This window comes from Xyrauchen texanus, chromosome 11 (genome assembly GCF_025860055.1).
Source record: "Xyrauchen texanus isolate HMW12.3.18 chromosome 11, RBS_HiC_50CHRs, whole genome shotgun sequence".
Lineage (NCBI taxonomy): Eukaryota > Metazoa > Chordata > Actinopteri > Cypriniformes > Catostomidae > Xyrauchen > Xyrauchen texanus.
The window spans coordinates 20,444,273-20,468,172 of record NC_068286.1 but is presented as its reverse complement, the minus strand read 5'-3'; the positions used below and the strand labels follow the sequence as shown (position 1 = coordinate 20,468,172).

The 23,900-nt window shown below is 37.0% G+C and overlaps 1 protein-coding gene across 1 annotated transcript; it reads left to right on the top strand.

Annotated features, from left to right (window-relative positions):
- The first annotated feature begins 480 nt into the window (after window positions 1–480).
- Window positions 481–3,225, top strand: LOC127651889 (POU domain, class 4, transcription factor 2-like). Its single transcript, XM_052137934.1, has 2 exons — window positions 481–696; window positions 999–3,225. Exons 1-2 carry the CDS (start codon window positions 481–483, stop codon window positions 1,923–1,925), a joined length of 1,143 nt encoding a protein of 380 aa, XP_051993894.1. The 3' UTR covers window positions 1,926–3,225.
- Window positions 3,226–23,900: the final 20,675 nt, after the last annotated feature.

Sequence of the window (23,900 nt, the reverse complement as noted above, 5' to 3'; positions counted from 1 at the left end):
GCGATATTATTTTTAGCAACATCATTTTGGAGAGTTGTGTGAAAGGAAGAGAGAATATACTTTTTTCCCACTGGTTTTAAAACGTGGGCAAAGAGAAACTCACCAAAGACTTCACCTGCGCGTTGTTGTAGTTTGAAAGGACGGAAAAAAGGCGACTGAAAATTCGGTTCAAGGATCAAGGAGTTTACCGACTGCGCGCGCTCAATGCGTAAGTTTGCAAGGCTTTTACTGGTGCTCTCGACAAGTCTCAAGCCACGGTACGACGAAGCGACCAAGAGATCGTTCTTTCAGACCATTAGGTGGTAACTGATGCGCTATCACAGAAACTTGGAGCATCACCTTCTTCACGTTCCACGTTTCAACGCCACTTGAATCAGCCAGCGACTTGAGACTTCCGAGCAGCGACTGGGCTTGAACTCCAGTCGAAGAAGGCGGGGTCTTAACTTATTAAAAGGAACTCGCCGAAGCTCGGTAGCAAATATGATGATGATGTCTCTGAACAGCAAGCAGGCTTTTGCCATGCCCCACGCCAGTCTGTCCGAGCCCAAATACTCCAGTTTGCATTCGTCTTCCTCTTCCACTTTGACATCCAACGCGATCTCGTCCTCCTGCTCGTCGTCCCGACACAGCAGCAACACGATCAGCAGCAGCGGCAGCTCGGAGGCGATGCGCCGAGCATGTCTCCCAACCCCACCGGTACGTATTCTGCATAATCACCGCTTAAAGGCACATTTTGACAGCCCACTTTTTCCGCTTGATGTTTTTTTCATGGTTGCACAGCAAATCACCCCACACCTCCATTTTCCCCTCCCAACTTATGTATTCAGTCGGGTTTGCCTTGCGTATTAATTTTTATGACCTGGGATGTTGCATGTGTCTTGTTTTGTGTGTTCTTTTTTAGGCTTGCTTTTTTTACATGCTGGAAATGTTTTAAAACCACGGAGTGGAGCGCGAATTCCCTGCTGACAGTTATGTGTGCATTCTATTTGCAATTGCAGAGCAATATATTCGGGGGGTTGGATGAGAGTTTGTTGGCCCGCGCGGAAGCTCTGGCGGCGGTGGATATAGTCTCGCAGACCAAAAGCCATCATCACCCTCCTCACCACAGCCCCTTCAAGCCGGACGCAACCTACCACACCATGAACTCGCTTCCTTGCACCTCCTCGTCCTCGTCCGTGCCTATCTCGCACCCGTCGGCTCTTGGGAGCCACCACCACCACCACCATCACCACCACCACCAGCCGCACCAGGCACTTGAGGGGGACCTGCTGGATCACATCACCCCTGGATTGGCACTTGCCGGAGCCATGGCAGGGCCAGACGGCTCGGTCGTTTCCACGCCTGCGCACCCTGCCCACATGGCAGGCATGAACCACATGCACCATGCTGCCATCAACATGGCTCACGCCCATGGGCTGCCATCCCACATGAGCTGCATGAGCGACGTGGATGCAGATCCCAGGGACTTGGAAGCATTCGCTGAGCGCTTTAAACAGCGTCGGATCAAACTTGGTGTGACCCAAGCGGATGTAGGGTCAGCCCTGGCCAACCTGAAGATCCCAGGCGTTGGCTCTTTAAGCCAGAGTACCATCTGCCGATTTGAATCTCTCACGTTGTCTCACAACAACATGATCGCGCTGAAGCCCATCCTGCAAGCCTGGCTCGAGGAGGCTGAGAAGTCACACCGCGAGAAACTGAATAAACCAGAGCTCTTCAATGGGGCCGAGAAGAAGAGGAAGCGGACCTCAATCGCGGCCCCCGAGAAAAGGTCCCTCGAAGCCTATTTTTCTATTCAACCGCGTCCGTCATCAGAGAAAATCGCAGCGATCGCAGAGAAGCTGGACCTCAAAAAGAACGTAGTGCGGGTTTGGTTTTGCAACCAGAGGCAGAAACAAAAACGCATGAAATACTCGGCCTGCGTCTAGCTAGACCAAGACCAACACGTGTCGAGAGACTCCTAAAACTGTTTAAAGACGATTTGTAAAATGTTTCTTATCTCACACCTTTTTCAATCATCAGTAACTTGTTCATTGATCCAGAATTCCATGACATACAAAAGAGACTGAAAATACCAAATCACTGTCACGTTTTACGCAAAGGGGATGTGGAATCATTTAAAGGATCGTTTGACTGATCAAGTAAGACCATTCGTTTTTCCTCACTCATTAAAGCACACTTTCTATATCAGAGGAGCAAGACTGCAGCCTGCCTGAACCTTAACATAGGCCTATATTTGTGATTTACCAGAAAGTGTTCCATTAAGTAAAAATCCTGAGAATAGCTTGGCAGTGTCTGTCAGTGTTTTATATTTGAAGTATTTATTTCACAGCATGTCAAGTTAATTCAGGGTCCATTAGAGGAAAAGAGGATATCACGAAGTTCAAGAACTATTCTGCAAACACAATTAGAAATATAACAGCTCCTTGTAAATTATTGATTTAGCTGTAACATACATCATTTTTCTTTCATAATTTTAATTTCTATGATTTTAATAACTTAGCCTAAAAATTAGGCATTTGATGTAGTTTTTTCTTGCGAAGGCTGGTGGATTTAGCACGTATATTTGATATAACTTAAATAGAACATATTGGATATGCTGAACACGAGGAGAGGCTACATTGCTGTTTTTTAGAGATGGGATTTGTTCAGCCAAATATCTGTTGCAATACGCCTGCGCTCTAACGTGGCCACGTTTCTTATGAACTATTTATCATGTGAGGTAATGTTTACTTCATTACATATTTATTGGGATTCCCTCCATACGTTTTTGCTTGGGGAAAAAAATAATATTGACAAAACAAGAAAAAACGTGTCCCTCTACAAATGTGAAGACTGCTTGAAACAAGCCATTTTTTTATTTTTCCGTTCGTTCCTCTAATGTTCGAGATGGCACAATCGAGAGATATGAATATGAGAACATTTTGTTTATAATTATTATCATGTATGTTATCTGGTAATTTATTTGTATAAATATACGCGTATGATTATGGAGTCGTTGCTTGTTAAATTCACCATGTTTAGTAATGTTTTCTTAATGAAAAAGAACAGTTCCATGGAAGCATACAAGTAAAATGTAAATATCTCATTTGGACATACACATAAAATATCCGAACAGGTATTTGCTGTATTGCTGTTTTAGCTGCGGTAACTGTATTGTCTGTTGGTTTAGGGTTAATTGTCGGTTCTATTTATTAATTTATTACATCAATGTATATTTAAGTTGCCATTTGATAAATGAATTGAACTATGTGTTTCATTAAAGAACAAAATTTTAACATTTTATTGAACGTTCTCAATGGGTTCATTTATATCCAAAGGCCTATCAGAAGATTGCAAACGTCCAGTGCTTTTATTATATGTTAAATAGGTTTAAATCAAGATATTTTTTTCTCTCTCTCTCTTGATCTTATTTTGCTCAAAGTGTGGGATGACATGTGTCTGTACAACCAATTGACAAATTGTATTTTTTCTTATTTGTTTTTCAAGACATAAAAAGGCAAAATATGTATTTTTCTGTTTATCTGAAAGAAAAGAAAAAAGATAAAACAGAAGTCTTTTTGTATCTTTCCTCTTGAGCTATATAAGCCACGCTTGGTATTTCCACGAGCATTCCAAACCCTTGGAATCCTACCTGAGAGCAAATGCTAATATTCTATTAGAGTCTAATCATGAAGTCTATAGAGATCTAGGGAGGTCCCCCGAGCACAGCGCTGCCAGATGTCAGGCCGCCAGAAAAACACCTCGCCTGCCAAAGTGCCGGGCTCCATTTAAATCCTCAGTCGATGGTTCTCGTTCTCCTACCGACATAAGCAGCTCTTTGAAGACTGACTCAGTTCACTGTAAGGCCGTGTGAGAAAAAAAAATCAAAATAAAAATCAAATCGACGCGACTGTCATCTCAGTAGCGCCGTTCATGTCATGGCATTCTAGGCGCACCGATTGCTTTCAGCACCAAGGACAGCCACCCGAACAGAGGACATTTTCACTATTAATGTTTGATGCCCGTTTTACAGCGATTTATCAGAGGAAGAGTGCAACTTACATTCCGTTTTGTTCTTTGAAGAAAGCAAGAAAGAAAAAGAAAGAAAGAAAGAAAGAAAGAAAGAAAGAAAGAAAGAAAGAAAGAATAAAAAGCTAATATTAATATTTTTACATATTTGTAATTTTATAACGTTCATAAATATGTGAACGTCTGTGGAGCACACAAACATGTTTTTTCTACCAAAACAATTGGAAGACATTTAATAATAATTTTGATCTGAAAGATTATTGTACACAAACTACAAACTACTGCCTAATGTCTAAGTAATACCTAATATCTAAACCTATAATGTTTCAGTTACACCAATCATGTCAGTATTCAATTTATTTAGAGTAGGCCTATTGGTTGAATTTGTGATGCTGACAAGTTATCATCAATTCTAACCTGCTTAAATTGAGGAAATCAGTTCTCCTAATCGAGCCGATTACTTAACACGCTAATATGAACGAATTATTAAATTACACATGGAATTATGAAAAGCTGATAATTATCAGTGAGTAAGTAATCACTAAGTGGAGCTGTTCATTACAGTCGGGCATCGAGGGCTCGCCGAGAATGGAAATGAAGAGGCTACTCACTGCCTGCTTGAAGAAACGGCCTATCCCAAGCGAGCCTACCCCCTTAACTTTCACATAGGTGCGAAAAATATCGATCGGTTTTTATGATAGAAAGTCAGTCAGGGGTAAACGGAGAGTTAAGACTAAAATAAAAGTGCATTCAATACACACGCGGGTTCACTTTACCTGTTATATTTTAGATGTCTGTTTCAAGGAAAAGAGAATGAGTAATTTTTATAAAGAGGGGGCACTGACCTGTTTGTAGCTGTATCGCATGTGATTCGTATGCTTAAAAATCATGGCGGTCACACTCAAAAGGGAAAGGGCAGCGCTGTTTCCCTTTGTTATAATTAGGCCTTCTGTTTTCTTTCGCTTGCCCCCCTTAACATTTCCCCCCATTCACAGGGATAGTGATGAAAATTTAATGAAGCCAGGGACTGTCGGTGCTCCGTCTGGGGACCTGCGAATAGAATATTTTAACTGTACATTTACCCCCAAGTGTCTGCCATCAAAGCCCGTTAAGGCAAACCAAAGGCCTCTGACGTGTTGGAGACACTAGAACCCCTTATTTAGTGCATGAACGTTTATTGTCTTGTCACTGCAGTCCATTACATTTTATTTATTTTTTTAATTATTGTGTGTGTGTGTGTGTGTGTGTGTGTGTGTACATGGCACTTCGGCATTAAAAACCATTTGGTCTTGAATCAATGCAATATTAGGCTAATTATATTCCATGCTTATTTTAATATATATATATATATATATATATATATATATATATATATATATATATATATATATATATATATATATATATATATATATATATATTATACAGGATGTGACATGAAAAAATGGCCCACAGATTTGTAATGAATGTAAAAGTGATAAATAATAGCGCCAATACACAAGTTCTCACGCTTTCTTCGATCTCATCATGTCTTGAACTCTATCAGGATCACACGTGCAAATTACTTAGCCAAAGGAGTATTAGGGTTTTATACGGAGAGTTGGTTAAATGAAAAAAATATAAATAATAATAATAATAATAATATATATATAATAAAGATGATAATGAGTGAAACACTTGTAAATCTAATAAAACGTTAGCGCAGACCTTTGTGCTTTGCCCATATAATAAAAGTAATACAAATATGACAACAATACCACTATAGTAGCCAAGGCTTCAAAGTAAAAAATAATATGCACAGACTAAATAAACTAAAGTTTGAATACACCCGTATATTTTAAGATTATTATGTAGACCGAGCTAAGGCCTGTCTTAAATTTTGTTTTTATGTTATCATGATTTAATCAATTGTTAGTATATACTGAGAATGAAAGTCATCAAACATTTATTTTCTGAATTAAATTCCAGCAGTAGCTAGTAGCTTACACATTGTTAACTTTTGACGTCATGTCTTATAGGCTTATGTTCATTAGCCTACTGAGTAAAATAAAAGGGTATTCATATTTGAACATGTTTAACATGGGTTCATTCTAATAGAACATAAGCTATTTAACATGTTACCATTTAGAGGTGTGTGACATAAATATAAATATCTAACTTAAACATTAAGCTAACAAGTTCTTTTAGCAACTTGAAAAAATAAAGACTTAGCCTAATGACGGAAACACCTTAATCACAAACCAACCAATTATTCGCTTGTTTTCTGATAGCGATATACAAACTCAATAAACGACTATTTAATTGTGTTTCAAACAAACAACTGGCGGATTTTGAATTATGCCTATTTCAACAAAATACAAATAAAACAATTCACAATGAAAAGGTAAATCCACCGATGTTGAGTCAGGTGAACAATTAAGAGGCTATTCTAATGGACAAACGCACACTCATGAGCACAATTCATACTTAACGTAAATTCAGTTTATTATCCATATGGATACTGCAAGTAGGCCTACACCCCATATTGTGGCATATATCTACTGTTGAAATTGGTGTCTTCAAAAGAGGCCTATGGTGATTAAATATTAACGAGTCTAGGATGAGCATGTATGTTTCTTGCCCAGCCTGGTTTTCCTGCTGCTCGCCATGAAATCCATTCTCAGACGCTGTTGCGCCGTTCCAAATGAGCAAGTCACAGTTAGATCGCGCATTTGGCAATAATGAGAAGGTGGTAGAGCTGTCTGCAGGATGTGTGTGTTCATTGGGGTTTGACAGCCGTGCTCCGCTGCAGATCTATTCATCATACCCGCAAGGACTGCCTCTCTCTCTCTCTCTCTCTCTCTCTCGCTCTCTCTCTCGCTCGCTCTTCCTCCTCTGTCCTCAGTTTATACAGAACAGAATCATTTACATAAAGTCCTTAAGGCAAATAACTGTTGGGGGCTCTAATTTATATCTGATCGAAAATTAGCCGTCATTATGCGGCCCATTAGCCGCGTCTTTAATGTGCTTCTAAGCACCATTTGTCTAGCAGCTTGTTAATATCCTTCAAGTCTTAAAAGTTGAGAGCTCATTAAAAGACTCTGCTCCCTGGTATTGATGCTATTTTATAAAATTCTGCATGAAGGGCCGTTTAAAAGTTTGTCTCTTCCTCCATGAATTTCCTGAACAGCATGGAATATCCAAAATTGTTTTAGCGCTTTGTGGTCAATAACACAAATATTTCAATGGAGAAAAAAACAATGTGTGGAAAAAAAAAAAAATCCTGTAGACTAGTCGATTGCCGGCAGGTGAAGTGCTAACAAGCATTAAAACTGACTGAAGTGTTTGCAAATGATGACTCTTGATTCATCCAGAAATATTTTTGCACACGTTATGTAGCCTAATTTAGAAGCGTTGCAAATTCGATAGAAAATAGTTTCTATTGTGCAATCAATATTGTGTTTCTTATCAAGAACTGTCGTAGTACATAATCAGGCGTGTGCCGGGTGCTGCTTGCCCGTGGGTGGGATTTAACGGGTCTTTATTATTAGTTGAAAAACTCCTCCGGGCTAAAGCAATAAAGCGCATAATTAGAATGCTAAAGACTGATGTAAATAAAAGCAATGAGGCAGTGGTGAGAGATGGGACACTGGGGTCAGGCTCTCATCAAAAACCCAGTTGGTGTGATGACACGACGCCCGGCCAAGTGCCAGATGCCTGGGGCTACAGCGATAGACTACAGGCAAAATGGAACAAATGACTTAGATGGAGTGCACATAAAACCTTAAAACGTGTTTCAAGCATTTCGGAGTATATTGCATTATGCATGCATTTAATGCACCGAGCGAAAGAATCGCTATTATTTGTGGAATATCACGCGCAGCCACTCTTAATTTGTGTAGTGTCCTGTTTAAGGAGAGACATTAACTTTGTTGCCTGTAGCTTGGACTTTTAGCTAAACTAAGCATATTTACATCACCCTAAAAACTTGATGGTACTTTGAAGGTAATTTATTTAACAAACAATTTGATTTACTTGACCAAATAATTTTCGCTCCTTTCGCTAGGTTGAAATTGTATTATTAGCCTATTCTTCTTCTGCTTCTTCTTCTTCTTCTTCTTCTTCTTCTTCTTCTTCTTCTTCTTCTTCTTCTTCTTCTTCTTCTTCTTCTTCTTCTTATTATTATTATTATTATTACTATTATACTGCTTGTAATTCCATAAATTACACATGAAGACATTTGTATCCCATTTTTTTCTTCTTCTTTTTTGTTTTGTTGTTGCTATTATTACAGTATTGTGGTGGACGTGAGGTAATTAAATATAACATGTTCAGTATAGTATAAATAGCTTGGAATGCCAATCGAATTATACATATATCCCAACTATATGACCCAGTAATTAATTATTATGCATTTACTGTCAGCCATTAATTAGCGTGAAGACTATATAAATACACACACACACACACACACACACACACACACACACACACACACACACACACACATACATACACACACACATATATATATATATATATATATATATATATATATATATATATATATATATATTAAAAGAAGAGTCTCTTCTTTTACTCTGATATATTTAGTGACCCTTAATTCCATATTATCCTACTTTAAAATATCATAGAGCATCGATGTAATGCCACAGACTCAAATGATGTAATTGTTTTTGACACGAGGGATGTGTTATTCAAGCTCAGAGTGCAGAGATGTAGGCCAGTGAAAGAGGCACCAAATAAAAAAGCACACACGAGAGAGAGAGAGAGAGAGAGAGAGAGAGAGAGAGAGAGAGAGAGAGAGAGAGTGAGAGAGAGGAGAGCTGCCCTGTTTAAAGAGCTTTCAATTCTCCGTTTGATCCCTCTCTTCGCTAATGAGATGTTCACTAGAGGTTTACCTGGTTACCCATTAGCTGGGATTTACTGTACCCCAGCCGCCTCTCACCTTGTTTTATTTCTTTGCTCACATCACTAATCACAGATGTTGGAAATGCTGACTACAGAATACGGAAGGAAAACACGCCACTATTCAATAACTGTAGCCTGAAGTACACCAATGGCTGCTCTTTGTGGAAACTGGAAGTGTCTCGTTATTATTATTATTATTATTGCAATACACTTATAACAGCCTACACTACACTATTCTTATTTTACTAATCAGCAGGCCCAGAAGCATTCTGGGGGCTCTTCTGCATTTTCTTCACTGATTTGGGCAATTCACACACTGAATCTGAATATTTCTGTGAAATTTATTTTTTAAATATGTAAAATGTGTTAAACATGGATGTGAGTAGCCTTCCACACTTTTATTGGTGGCTGAAGACATAACCAAATTGGTGCAAAAAATCTACAGAATTCATATTAATATACCTATGTTAATTTACAGTATATGTTCCATATATGTTCAATATGATACAGAATAATAAAGGTAGTAAGTCCTAGTTATAAGCTTCAGAAGGAATAAATGACCAATGCTCCATGACAGGTGTGCTGGAATAAAAAAAATAAAAAAGCACACCCAATCTAAACATAATCAACGCAAAAGGTTAATTTCGATTGAGGATTTTTTAAAGTTATCTATTTTGTAACTTGTCATAATTTAGATGCACTCTTAAGTTGCCATTTAAAAACCTAAGCTGCTTAGGATGAATGGTATGAAAGGCTTTGCCCTTTGTGGTTGAAGCAAGAACTGCATTAATGAGACACTCAAGTACTTAAGTACTATACTTAATAAGCACTTAGTACTTAATAAATGAGTGCTGGGGAATCTTGATAATTCCCAAAATATCTTTGAACCAATCATCTCAAAACCTTTTACATGTATTAAAATACACGCTATAGTTGAATATGCAATTCTTTCCATCAAACATTTTCAATTCCACAAATACATTACTTCTGCTACATGCAATGTGTCTTGTAATGCACTAAAATGTTTGCATTTTGCCCCACATTGAGATGGCAGGGGGGATAGTTTTAGAAAATAACTGAGCTGAGTGTACTGGTACTGCAACAATGAAGTGTTTTATACTGAAATACATCCTTGGAGCAGTGTAAGTCTCCAAAGTGTCTTTGTAAAAGGTTGATTACTGTTAGGAATACATCAACGGATGGCTGCAGGCTATCAATGCTAGTGCCGCTGAGCTATTGTCAGAGACATTTTTGTGGTATCGTGACATATTGCAGAGTATTTCACGATGATTTTACACCATGTTAGTCGTCAAAAATAAGTCAAAAACATTAGAAATGTGTTGTCATTAATTAGAAGGATGCTTCAAAAAATGTATTATAGTCTTTGAGAATTAAAGTGTTATTTCAAAGCCAAGTTATTTCACTTCTGCCATCTGTGGAAATACCACTCTTACAGTGTTCAAATTTTAAAGATCAATTTGGCCAAAGGTCTATTACTGTTTGTAGCACTTGGCCCACTTCATAATGGGGACCACAAATAATTTTTGCACCAGGGTACAACATTGCCTTGTTTTGTTGCTAGTGTGAGTCACATGAAGGGACACAAACAGCTGTAAACAACAGAGCAATCAGTGTCCCATCTGCTGTGGCCCACTTACATGAACGTATGTCACCACTTCTTTTACTCTGTGCCAAGCAAGTGCCCGAGGACATGCGTCCCCAAGAAAAGGACCTATTTTCAGAGGAAGAAAAAAAGTAAAAAAAAAAAACGTTGTTACAGCAAGAAAATGCCATGTTAGGGAGCCATCTCGGTGACACACTAGAATTCTGTCTCAGCCTCAAAGAGTTATTAATGCTGAGAACCCTGATTAACACCTGCAATAAAAACATCTTCTGTATTTTTAATATCAACATGAAGCTATACACACACAGTAACTTTGTTGTCTTTGGCACTATAAATGTCCACAGTCTGAGAATAAAACAGCAATCATTAATTATCAATTAAGGATGAAACGTAAGCACCTCCCTCTCTATAACTTAAACATTAGCATCCACTGGGTGAAGCGCAGCACAGCCCATGGGGCAATGGTGCACTGCTGCTTTAGGTCCACTGTAAGTTAGTCACATTACTGTTGATATTTGCATTATCCAAAAGACCAATTTTAGGTACATTTTCACTCTTAATTCAGTGGTTTCTCTAGATCACCAAAGTATTACCTTTGTAAGAATTACCCAATCCAGCCAAATCATATTTATCTTTTTGAGCAATATCCCTTTTGATGGTATAATTAGCCTAATAAACAGATATATCTGATGTTTTGAATGAACATTAATTGTTCATTCAAAAGCATTGGGGAAAAAAATGAACCAAAAAAAAAAAGAATGTCAAGTCATCATTGGGCTGACTTAAAGGTATAGTTTACCCCTCCCCAAAAAAAAATAGTGAAATTTTTTTTTATTTTTTTTCCATGGAACTCAAATGGATACATTTTAAGAATCTTCACACAGCTAAAGTGAACGGCGACTCTGGATTCAACATAAAACCACAGTCAAAGTTGATCAGACATATTACAAGTGGTCTGAAGCCACACTTTATGTGATGAACAGTCCAAAATGTAATTCACTAGTCCTTCTCAAACTCAAATAATTGATCAACTCCCATTTGCAGCAACCCAATCAAATATGGCAACTGAGCACCATTAGCCCTTATCTGGTATCCACATTTTTCATGAATATGGAAGTTTTCCATGATTCGTTTTCAGTCGCATTGGCGTATATTCCTAGTGGGTAATGTAATATTATAGGTTTTGCATTTGTAAAAATGGTAAAAAAAAAAACAACAACATGTGGCTATATAGTGCCGATACTTAAAAAAAAGAATAACCATAAATGGTTGTTGTTATCCATCTGGATCACTTTTTGGTATTTTTTTCATTGCGTCTTGAGACCAGAAATAGAAAACAGACAATTAGGATCATCATGGCGCCACCCAGTGTTTGCTAATAATTATCAAATAATACCTAATTTGATAATTATACCTAAATTGTTAAATCAAAAACTGTATTTATTTGTTTCTTAATTTCATTCATTCATTGTCATTATGAACCTATGCCCAAAATATCAATGGTGGTGACATTTGCATCACCTCGTTGTGTCTACTGTCAAATTAGCCAAAGCTGTCAGGCCACCAACATTCCTCCACATAGTAACAAATAACCATTAGACCATTAGGTGGACCCAGCTTCCATCTATAAGCCTAAGGCATCAGAAGTGGTAAAGATACAGCACCCTGTTTGCACCTTAGCTGCAGTCATTAAATCCACACACAGAGAAGTGTGGTTGTCAGCAAATGAGGGATACAATGTCTAACATAATATGGTCCTACAGTATAATTACCGGGCTATGGTCCTTATTTGACAGCAATGATTCAGTCAACCTCTCGTTTACAATGAACATCCCTGCAATTCTACCCACATTTTGCTTTTTGAAACTACTGGTAGTATGCTTTAATCAGGTTTCTCTTTCATTCAGGTTTTAGGATAATGGCATTAACATAAGCCTATGTCTTTGTCATTCATGGTGGCCACTGCCTGCACAGGCTTCAGAGTCAGTGCCCATAATGATCGCTCAAATACGCTTAATGCCTGAAAGCCCAGCCAGCTCCTTTATTTAAGCACAGGTCAAAGAGACTTGTAGTCCTCTGGGTGGAATCTGTGAATTGTGGGAGATTTGAAGCAGGCAATGTCATCATTTTCATTCACAAGGGCCTCAAAGACTCCTGTCTGTTATTCTTGCTCTCTCATTTACTTCATCACTGGCGCAACAATGTAATATACATAATTCAAACAACCGGGGAATGGCTGTGGGCTCCCAACCACCTGCTGGCTTTTATTAGCTAATTAATGGTGATTTATTGTAGTTGCTATTTCGAGTGTAGCCGATTGCCTTCAGGAGTCTATGAACGCCACGTGAATTCTGATGGTAATTATGCTTCTTTGATGGGCAGTCTACTAAAACAAAAAGTTCTGTCTCTTGTGCCCCACAGCAGTGAAATGTTCAACTCTTATGGAGACGACCTTGTGTGTGTTTTTTCTGTCTCATTAGCACCTCACTTTTGGGTACATTTTGCTGAGACTAATATATGTGATTTGAAAATTGATATATTTTTTATTTAATTTTATTGGTAATATCTTCAAATATGACTTATAGCTTGCAACACTCAACTTAATTGATAGCTGCAACATATTACAAGCATAATTATACTCTGTATCATCAGCATATGACGTACATATGATAAACCACAGTGAAGAGAGCACAATACATCCTTTTAAAGGGATAGTTCACCCAAAAATTTAAATTCTCTCATTATTTACTCACCCTCATGCCATCTCAGATGTGTATGACTTTTTTTCTTCAGCAGAAAACAAAGATTTTTAGAAGAATATTTTAGCTCTGTAGATCCTCACAATGCACAACACACTATCATGGTGAAATCATAAAGATTCATAGGACTTTTCTAAATTTGGCAAATTCATATTTTATTGAACGACTTGTACATTAATTTGTACAACTTTCACTACAGCCATTTACAGTACATCGCTCAACATTGTTTCCATCTAATAAGTGAAAATTCTTGCTTCTGTCACACACAGCATCTTCCTATCATGTTTAAATACTCTACTGAGAGGTTAGGTTTAAATAAGGGGTTTGGGTAAGGGCATAATATTAATAAGCATATCCTTGATGCGCATGAGGAACTCGCGCTTATTTCTGCATTACACATCTGGGCATTTGCACGTGATCTAATTGTACAAATTCATATGAACAAAATCGTATGACATCATATGAAATATCCGCCTTATAAAATATGTACGGCTTTTCATGAATGGTGATCAGACTTTTGTTGCTCCAAAAATCACAGAAACACAGAAGTAATCCATAAGACTCCTATGGTTAAATAAATATCTTTAGAAGTGATATAATAGGTGTGGGTGAGAAACAGATGAAGTCCTTTCTTCCTCTAAATCTACACATTCACTTTCACTTTTACATCTGAAAGTGAAAGTGAAGATTTTAGAGCTAAAAAAGGACTTTTCTCACCCACACCTATTATATTGATTATGAAGATATGGATTTAAACACTGGAGTCATATGGATTACTTTTATGCTTCCTTCATGTAATTTTTGGAGATACAAAGATTTGATCACCATTCACTTGCATGCTACATAGCTGAGATATATATATATAAAAAAAAAAAATTGTGATCTGCTGAAGAAAGAAAGACATACACATCTGGGATGGCATGAGGGTGAGCAAATGATTAGAGAACATTCCTTTTTGGGTGAACTATCCCTTTAACGCTATACCTCATACCTATACATATATCTCTATTTGCTGTGATCGTTCACAAAATTACTTGTTAATGGAACAATTTTCTTGTCTTCAAAAGACGTTATAAGCAAACTGTCCTCCTGAAAATAGTTTTTATGGGGATATGTTTGAGAAAAAAGAGAATAGCAGAGATTTATATTCCTGCCAGTAATGAAGAAGCTACTGTGTCATTTATTTCAATCTTGTAAGGAGGATCAGTCTTATGTCTTCTGAAGGAGCTATGCTCCAACACATACTAATGCAGAAAAGCATGAGCATACTATGTTGAAACAAGAGAGCAATGTCCTAAGGCTGCTTCTGTGAGTCCCTTTGTTGTCTTGGTGAGCTCACACAAAATCTATAGAGATATACTCAAACATCCTCTCCTTAATGTTCACAAGATCATTTCTTTCAAAAGGGGACAAACATGGGATGACATTACGAAAGTGCCTGAAGGGCCAGGACTGGTTGGCTTTCAGCTATGGCACACAAAAGTCAACGATTTTACACACATGGCACAGTATTGCTGTGCACAGCTGTCACTATACTCAAGAAGGACGGAAGGACTTTTTTTTTTTAAGACTGCTAGGTGTTATCCTGTTTTGATCTGATATTCAGCGTTGTAATTAATGTGTATAGCAGGCCTACTATTGAGATTCTAGGTGTTCAATTTTAAAAAGTCAAAGCTTAAAAACACATGAAGTACAAACTGATCTGTTTACACTGAAGTTCACATACACCATCAAATCGACATTGCTATTTGACCTCAAGTCCACAAAGGCCTAGGATCTGAAAGTTCAAATGATGACCTCTTGATGTTTTTCACCCACTTGCATGCATATCCTTGGGGAATCCTGGAACAGGTTTCCTCCCAAAAGGCTTCCGAATGTATAAAGCACTGTGTTAAGTCACCTGGTGTGTCTCAAAAGAGAGTGTTAGTCAAGGAATCTTGGGGTTAAACAACGACTGCACACATACGCCTTGACTGATCATTTTCATCATAATTCATATTGAAATTCGAAACCGCGGGGGGAAAAATTTCAATAACAAAACTTTGAGACATTGCCTCCAGCGATGCATGATGTTAACAGAGTGTTCTTCACCTAGCTCTGTTCTTTCAAATCATCCAGGGTTATGTTTACACATAGGGAATATAATTCACCTTCATGTCTGCTTTTAAAGGTGTATAGGATGCTCCACTTCTGACTACGTTCACTTGACAGAACATTAAGATAAATACATATACTTCTTCAGACATAGAGATATGCCATTATGTAAATGCAACTGTACCACTATATGCCACACACACAACAAAACACTTAACATTAACATCCATACAATCCTGAAGAGGACATGTACACACATACAAATGTGTAATTTAAGTGCATAGCTTGTTAAAAACAAGGCTTTTAAGGATAATTAAGATGTTATCTTAGAAACAAACCTGAACCGGTGTGTCTATATTACTCTGATTCAAGCTGAGAGAGGTCAGTATGTATAAACATCAGAACAATGGAAGATAAGTGGCCTTTATTCCCAAATAGAGAAATGCCTAAGCTCAACAGGCCCCTTGCTGAAAAGGGAGAAAAGTGCCACCTAAATTGTGCTGAATAACTCTTCCCTCTCCGCATTCCCTTTTTGGCTGAAGTGAGAATGAATCTGATGTGGGAATGGATATCTAAGAGTTATTGTCCCCAGAAATGCAGTTATCATTGTGCAGTCTTTGAATGCTCCAGGGAACCCTGAAACGAATAGGTGCAATAAGTTCACTTTGCAGAATTAATACAGTAATTCTTTATCGTGGCGAAGAGACAGGGAGAGTATTACCTTGGATTTGGAGTTTAATGCAAATGGTATGAGGCTGATCTTTTTTCCCTTCTGTCTCTTTCCTCCTTTTTTAATGATGGCCCTAATTTGTTAGCTCCTTCTAAATTATTAATCTCTTTTATATTCATGTAGTTATTACGTGTCATAACTGTGTATCTATGGGGTGAAATTTAATAGCATCTGCTGGACCTTCGGAGAGGGCCCAGTGTCGGAAAACGACATTAAAAATTGATAATTAGCTAAATATTTGCCTTATCACATTTGCTTAGCAGCTACTTTAATAAAGAGGCTTGCAGCTGCTGTGGTCACTTAGCACAGGCAATATGATATTTGCATTGAAATGCAAGGACACGACTGTTTAATTCAATTATATGGAATTTGGAGGAAGAGACAAATCATGAAGACAAATTATACAAATTTTGAGGATTGCGAGAAGAATAAAAAAGATGTGAATTCTAATCTTAAAATGCATATGTGACTTCACCCCTAGATGCATACAGTATGTGGGTCAAAAATGACCCAAATGAAAGTTTGAAGTTTATTCTTGATAAAATCTTTAACTTATTTTCAAGACAAAAATAAAATGATAAAAGCATAGACTGAATGAAAAGTTGTTATACTTAAATACTATGTACAGATGGAAAACGTAAATGTTTAATAGTATTGAATACCACAGATACAATTTACAGGTTATATTTGACCCACATATGGAAACGAATGGTTGCTTTGCAAATTTCCCTTATAATAAAAAATAAATAAAAAAAGTCCAACTAAATGTTAAAATAGTCAGTTCACATTGTCAAATACACCTTAACTAAGACCTTCTTTGAGCATCAAATGAAAAGACAACTTAATTTGAAAATTATAGTCAAAAAGTAGATTACTGGGTCATTTGACCCCTTAAAATGTGTTTCAGATGAGAGCAAATCAGAGAAAATCCTGCCATTTGAAGAGGTTCTAACACCAACAGGCAGGAAAGAGAGAAGAGAGATGGAGAGGAAAAGGATAACGGGACTGGGCACAAAATGTAAGAAGAGGTGGCGTGTTAACATTTTCCAGCAAAGCATTGACCCTTGATGTGGCACTGCTGGAGGGGGCAGGGCAGCCCCTCTTAGGCAGCCCCCACAGACAGTCTCATGAGTGGACCATCTGGCAGCCAGCTATCTGTCTCTCTGGGCTTTGAGCCACCACTGGCTAACAGGTTCCTAACACTACTAAGGAGGGTGTGTGTGGAGATTACTAAGTAACGATTGAACATAAAAGTGTGTGTCAAAATGACCTTAAGACACTTACTTAGACACTGATAAATGAAGAATGTATAGGTAAAAAGATGCCAGGTATACTGTATGTAAAAATTATAAATCAGGATAAGTTCACATGAATTACACAATCTTTCATGAAGGCATTGTTTTTCAAAAACATCAATTGTTTACAACTACTGTATCAAATGTAATTATGTTTGAAGAGCACATACTTCATGAAACTTGAAGTCAGACTATGGTAATGTGGTTGTTGGAAGATTAAACTGGTCTCCAGATTTTTAAAGCTGAAGTATGCAATTTTTTGTGCCATTAGCACCACCAAATGGAAGTGCAAAAAGATAATCACTTCTTTCAAACAGATTACAGAAAACTTCTCCTGTCTTCCATTGGTTGTACAAACAGATCATCCAGAGCCAATATTGCTGGGTCTGGCTTGATGGGCCACTCAAACAAAAAGAGGAATGTTTTTGTAGTGCTATTGACCTGTTTCAGTGACATCACTTTTTCCTCACAGCCGCCATATGTGTGACCATGAGCGGAAGGAAACAATGGTGGTGAATGGAAAAACACCTGAGAAACTATAACAAGAAAAACATAAAAAATTGCTTTTCCAATTCCAGGAAAAGTTCATACAGGTCTGAAGACAGCACAAATATTGCCAAATTGAACTTTCGCGGATATTTAAAGATATTTTATCCACGATTCATCTCTGTGCGGCCGTGGGTCTAACCGGCGAGTACACATGCCCACCGTATACATCTCTTGTTCAGAAGTTACAAATGTTTTTGTGTTGTTTTCTGGTCTGATTTACAGTATTACAAAACATCTGTGTAAATCCTGTCTGTTTGAATGTAAGAGCTGCAAACTCCTGAAGAAGGTGTAGCATATTGAAGGTTTAGGAATTTTAGTCACAAACATGGCAGCGTGGTCATACAGTGACGTCACATAAAACAGGTCAATAAGACAGTGAAATCAGCCTATAAATGGCTTACTTATAGTTGACTCTGCAGATTAAGCTCGGATACCAGAAAGAATTATAACATCCAAAAAACCATGCACATCCTCCTTGTACATGATTATACAATCTAAACCTTCTTGCACATGAATATGTATGATTAGATAACAGATATGATAGTCTTAATTTTTTAATTAATAATTTGACGTAAATACCCAACGTTAACTCATTAGTATTTGTAGGTATTTACGTATATGTAGAGTGTGGTTCTAGCATAGATACATTTTTATATGTTTGGAAAGGCGAGATAAGTGCATTGACAACATTTTCACAGCATCTAAAATGCAAACCCTTTTACATTCATTTTAAACAACATCAGGGGCACCGTAAGGATTTAAAGAACTCTGCACTAGGCCCCTTATTTCAACCTGTAAAATATATATATTTTTTATAATAATAATACATGTGAACATAAGGATGATTGCACATTAAATAAGAGACACTAAAAAGAATTTGAGTTTGAAAAGTTCATTACAATAATGGATTTAATATAAATAACTATACAATAAATAAATGAATGAATATTAGAATGTTTGATCGTGTCATTAGGAGTTGGGACTGTGTTTCTAATGGAAATGTTGGATTTATTTATAATTTACATTTTAATTGAAGTCATCTCATCATATGTAAAGAAATGAATATCTGAAGGCAACAAAACCAGGTTTTCCCCCTAAAAGAGCATTGGAATAATACAGATTTTATAAAGGTGGAAAAACGAATTGCTTGGCCCATAATTCAAACAGGTCCAGGCTTTAAAGCCCTTGATTTTACCACAGGTTTGACCATGGATGGCTCATCATTGAGTAGATCAATGTAACTGACAAAGTAACAGTAGCCTAAACATTTAAAATCTGTCATTAAAACTGCCTTTGTTATAATAAAACTAGTATAGACTTATGAGATGTTTGACATCCTCCATAGTGCATCAAAGTAAAAATTATCGGTTTAATTCAGCTTGTAGAAACGTGTCTCTTAGAAAAGTTTCTGCTCCAACAATTCTTCAGAGATTTTATAAAAATAAAAAAAAAATTGCATTCACAAAAGGCTATGTGTTTTAGATGTTGTCAGTACATTCATGTTATTTCAGTGTCTATTCAAAAATTATGTGAACCAGAATCACAAATTGACCAGACTTTGGGCAAAACGCCACTCAAAAAAAAAAAAAAAAAAAAAAGTAAAATTTGAATTACTCTTGTTTTATCTGCTATCTAACATTTTATATATTTCAAGCTTTCTAGAAATGGATTTCAGATCTGTATTTGCTCTGAGTGTTGTCGAATGTGGAATTAATGAGAGGCATTCTTATTAAATGAATAAATAAACAACAACAACAATGCTCTGAAAACACTGAATGCAATGAAAACATAGCAACTTTGAAACTTGAAATCTATTCATTAAAATCTGAGTTTTATTATGTTATGATACTTAGTAATTTATGTTGATTTTATTTTATAGGTAAAATTTCCGATTAACCGTTGATTTAAATTTCATTGTTCAGTTGAAGTTTTGACATTAATGGACAGGATGTTTTATGTATTTAGAAAAAAATGCCCTAATAGGGGTGAAAGAAACTTCAGGGGGCTAATATTGCCCATTAATAGGGTTCATTTCTGACACTAATGTGTACAATTTAATTATGAACACCTGCAAATACTAATGGAATGACCCTGAAATAATTCATCCATTGCTTCAAACATTCAATTAGCGCTTCCTGTGGCTGCAGTCTGCTCTTCGAAGAACATGAAGAGGTAACGGCTGGGATGTATTGACTAGCCGGTGTCATGTGCGAAAGCGAAGAAGAGGGGTGGGCCCTGTCTGCTTAATGGACTGAAATTAAATGAGGGGGAATGGACTCTAATTAGGGAACAATTGCTATGTATCTTGCCCTTTCCCTTCTATGGCACCACACACATTCGTACACAAACAGTTATCTACAGTACACTTCATCGCAGGCCACCAGCTGGTGGACTGTCTGCATTTGCAAATAATTTGCCAATAAATAAAAAAGAAAATACAAAGGAAAGAGAGGAGAGAGAGAGAGAGAGAGAGAGAGAGAGAGAGAGAGAGAGGGTGAAGACAGCAACTGGGGCTCGGGGGGCTTTGCTGCTAGGGTACTACTTGCTCCTTGCAATGAGTTGCAACTGTCAGGTTATTTTATCTCCAGCTTTTTATCATGATTCAGAGCCCGGCTCGGAGGAAGCCACCTGAGAGTGCAAGGAATTTGTAGGCTACAAGTCATTAGCAAGGCCTGCTGAGAAATGGAGACCAGAGATCCACTGAATATTGCTACAGACAAAGTACGTCTTAACCCTTTATGGTCTGACAGGAAAGGTGGTTTCTCAGAAGTGGTGGCTTTCATAGCTGTACTGGTTGCTGTAATATATGATGCATGGAAAGACCACAACACCAATGGAAGATCTCACAATGTGTTGAGCAGGTTGCAAGGTAGTGAAGAATGCTAGACTTTCATTTATAAGAATGGAAGACTGGAGGAACAGCAATTTGAAGGCTACACAAAGGCATTTTCAATGGGGGAAGAACACAGACTGAGCATTTAATTTGCAAAGAGTCATTTAAAACGTAGTGGCAATACATTTTTACAGAGCATGTGTGTTAAAAGGAGACATACAAAACTCTATTAGTTTTTTTAACTTGCTTTTGGAACATTCAGCTGAAGTAGAACCCTATAGAACAGTTTAAACTAGACCTAATATGCATACTGATCTTACAGGAAAAGGTGACAGGGGGTTGATTTTTTGTCAGCTAAAGTCTCTGCTCTCTTAATTTTTCAAAATGCCCCCATTGGTCGAATTTGGATCTGCAGTTGAACGCCTGTGCACATCTACACAATGAACTGCACAAATGAGCAAACATTATCCAAATTAAAAATTTTAATAGTAATTGTATACATATATTTGTAACCCTAACATTACTGAAACCAAAACTGTTTTTTTTTTACTTCTTTGAAGGGATGTGTCATGAAATACACAGAGCGTTGAATTTCGGAAATATTTGAGTAGTAACTAGTAACTACATTAACATACTCCTAACCCTAATCTAAACCCTGTCCTTAACAGAACTAAGACCAAAAAAATTTTTCTTAGCAAAAGTAGTATTTCTCTATCCATAAATCAAAAGGGATGTGACAGCAAAGGCACAAAGCCACTAATTTTCAGAAAATGATCATTTTCCACATGGTGGCGCTTGTCCGGCATTCACCACATCAGATCTGAATTTGGGTGAAAAAGTATTTGGAAATAAAATGCAGAATTCCAAAATGTTGCAATATGATAAGCCTTGTAAATTAAATTGAAATATCTTGACATTTATTTAACCATGTAATACTTTCATTTAATATGTATGTTTTATTTGAATCATTAATTAAAAGTAATTAATAAACTGATATCAATAAACAAATCTATTTAATAAGCTATGAAATATGTATCAATGGATGCCTCAAAGTAGTAAAAGCCTAAAAAGCAGTTAAATAAAATAAATTAAATGTAGCCATTGGGCTGCAAATAACCGCAATGAAACACAATATGATGAAATACGGAAATGAAATACGGTATAAAGAAATACGGTAAAGGCATTAGCCACAGAAAATCCACAGGGCATTAGCCTACCCATTTGCTTCAGCATACATCATCTTAATACATGCTGATATCATTCACAGCATTTTATGCATTTTTATCCAGGCTTTAAGGATATGTTTAACAGTTTAAAACAATAACAATTCTCATTTGCACATGTTCACTTAATTGGAAAACACTCTGGGCTATAAATCATTAAATAAGATATGATTTATTCTAAATTTACATACCCAGTCTTCGCATGTGCACAAACATGGTTAAACTCAACACGTGCTATCCATATGCATCCTTCAAAAATTATCCATAACAAACACTCAATTTTAGCATACAACTCTTCTGAACACATATTTAATGCAATTTATGAGCATCTTGTGTGAATTTTTATATTTGCCCAAATAATTCTCAAATGATGAACAAAACCGGGAGCTCTCTTGCACAATGTGTGTTCTCATGTCTCCAACATGAGAGAGTGCCAAAACGCAGGGGTCGCGAAACACTAGTTCTTAAAGGGCCCACGTCCAATTTATGACAAGAGTTAAATTACATGAAATTTCTCCACTTGGCTACATAAATAAGAGGGAGATGCACATTGTATATCCTGACAACACAATGTTTATGGTGGTTCTGATATGCAATTTAATTTACATAGAGCCGACGACACATCAGAGTCCAAATCTGACGATCTCATTAGTCTGAATCAGAGCCACCTCTAACACTAGTGAGGAAGTCATAGCTAGCATGAGATAGTATGATTTACGTGGCATTGCATCTTCACTGAGAATTTGGAGGTGGCCGCCTTCTTTATCGTGGCGAAGAGACAGGGAGAGTATTACCTTGGATTTGGAGTTTAATGCAAATGGTATGAGGCTGATCTTTTTTCCCTTCTGTCTCTTTCCTCCTTTTGTAAAGATGCCTTTAGACTTACAGTTGAAAACAATAATCTTAACCAATGCATAACAGTGAACATCCCCAGGGAACACACAAACTAATTAAATGTATACCGTGGATTTTTATTGTATTAGACAGTAAAAAGTTTGAATAAATAAAAAAGTAGCACTTATTGGAAAAAGTATCAAAAAAGTATTTCAAAAAGTGATCTAATTATCTAATGTGGTACATGAAAAAAGAACAATGTTGTTCTTGTAACCGGTGCTGCTCGACCCGCTCCGAACGGGACATGAACTGGCACCACCAGCATGGGAGGCAGATGCGCTAACGAGGAGACCAAATGCTTCAGCCTCCCCTAGTGAAAAAAATGTGTGTATTGCCAATATACTAAAATAAAATATACAATAAAATTGTACTATCTTTAAATATATTTATATTTACGTTTATGCATTTGGTAGACGCTTTTATCCAAAGTGACTTACAGAGCCCTTATTACAGGGACAATCCCCCCGGAGCAACCTGGAGTTAAGTGCCTTGCTCAAGGACACAATGGTGGTGGCTGTGGGGCTCGAACCAGTGTCATTCTGATTACCAGATTACCAGTTACCACCACTTTAAAGTATATTAGCATCATGCTTTTACCAATTTTCACAATACAACTTTTAACTCACTTTAAAATAATTGTACTTTAGTATATTATCTAAAAATATATTTTAGACAAATATACTTGAAGTGAAAATTCTGTTCATTTTTTTAAAAGTGTATTTATTTGCAGTTTACTTAAAAATATATTTTAGGAGAGTGGCAGTCAGGCGCAAGTGTAAAAAAGAGCATTTCAGTGTTCTTTTAATTTAAAAGCATGGTTGGTGTAACTGTTTAAATTAAAGCTGTTTAAATTATAGCTGTTTATCCTGCGATTTTTTGGTACCTGTCGTAATAGTAGTTTGGAGGCGGAACTATTCATTGCGGTGCTAGTGTTCTCCCCGTAACTAATTAAGAAAACACCTGTTGAGCGAAGCGCCAAA

Coding starts and splice junctions, on each gene's coding strand:
- LOC127651889 (XM_052137934.1), top strand. CDS start 481: ATGATGATGATGTCTCTGAACAGCAAGCAGGCTTTTGCCATGCCCCAC. Junction 697..998: donor CATGTCTCCCAACCCCACCG/GTACGTATTCTG, acceptor TTGCAATTGCAG/AGCAATATATTCGGGGGGTT.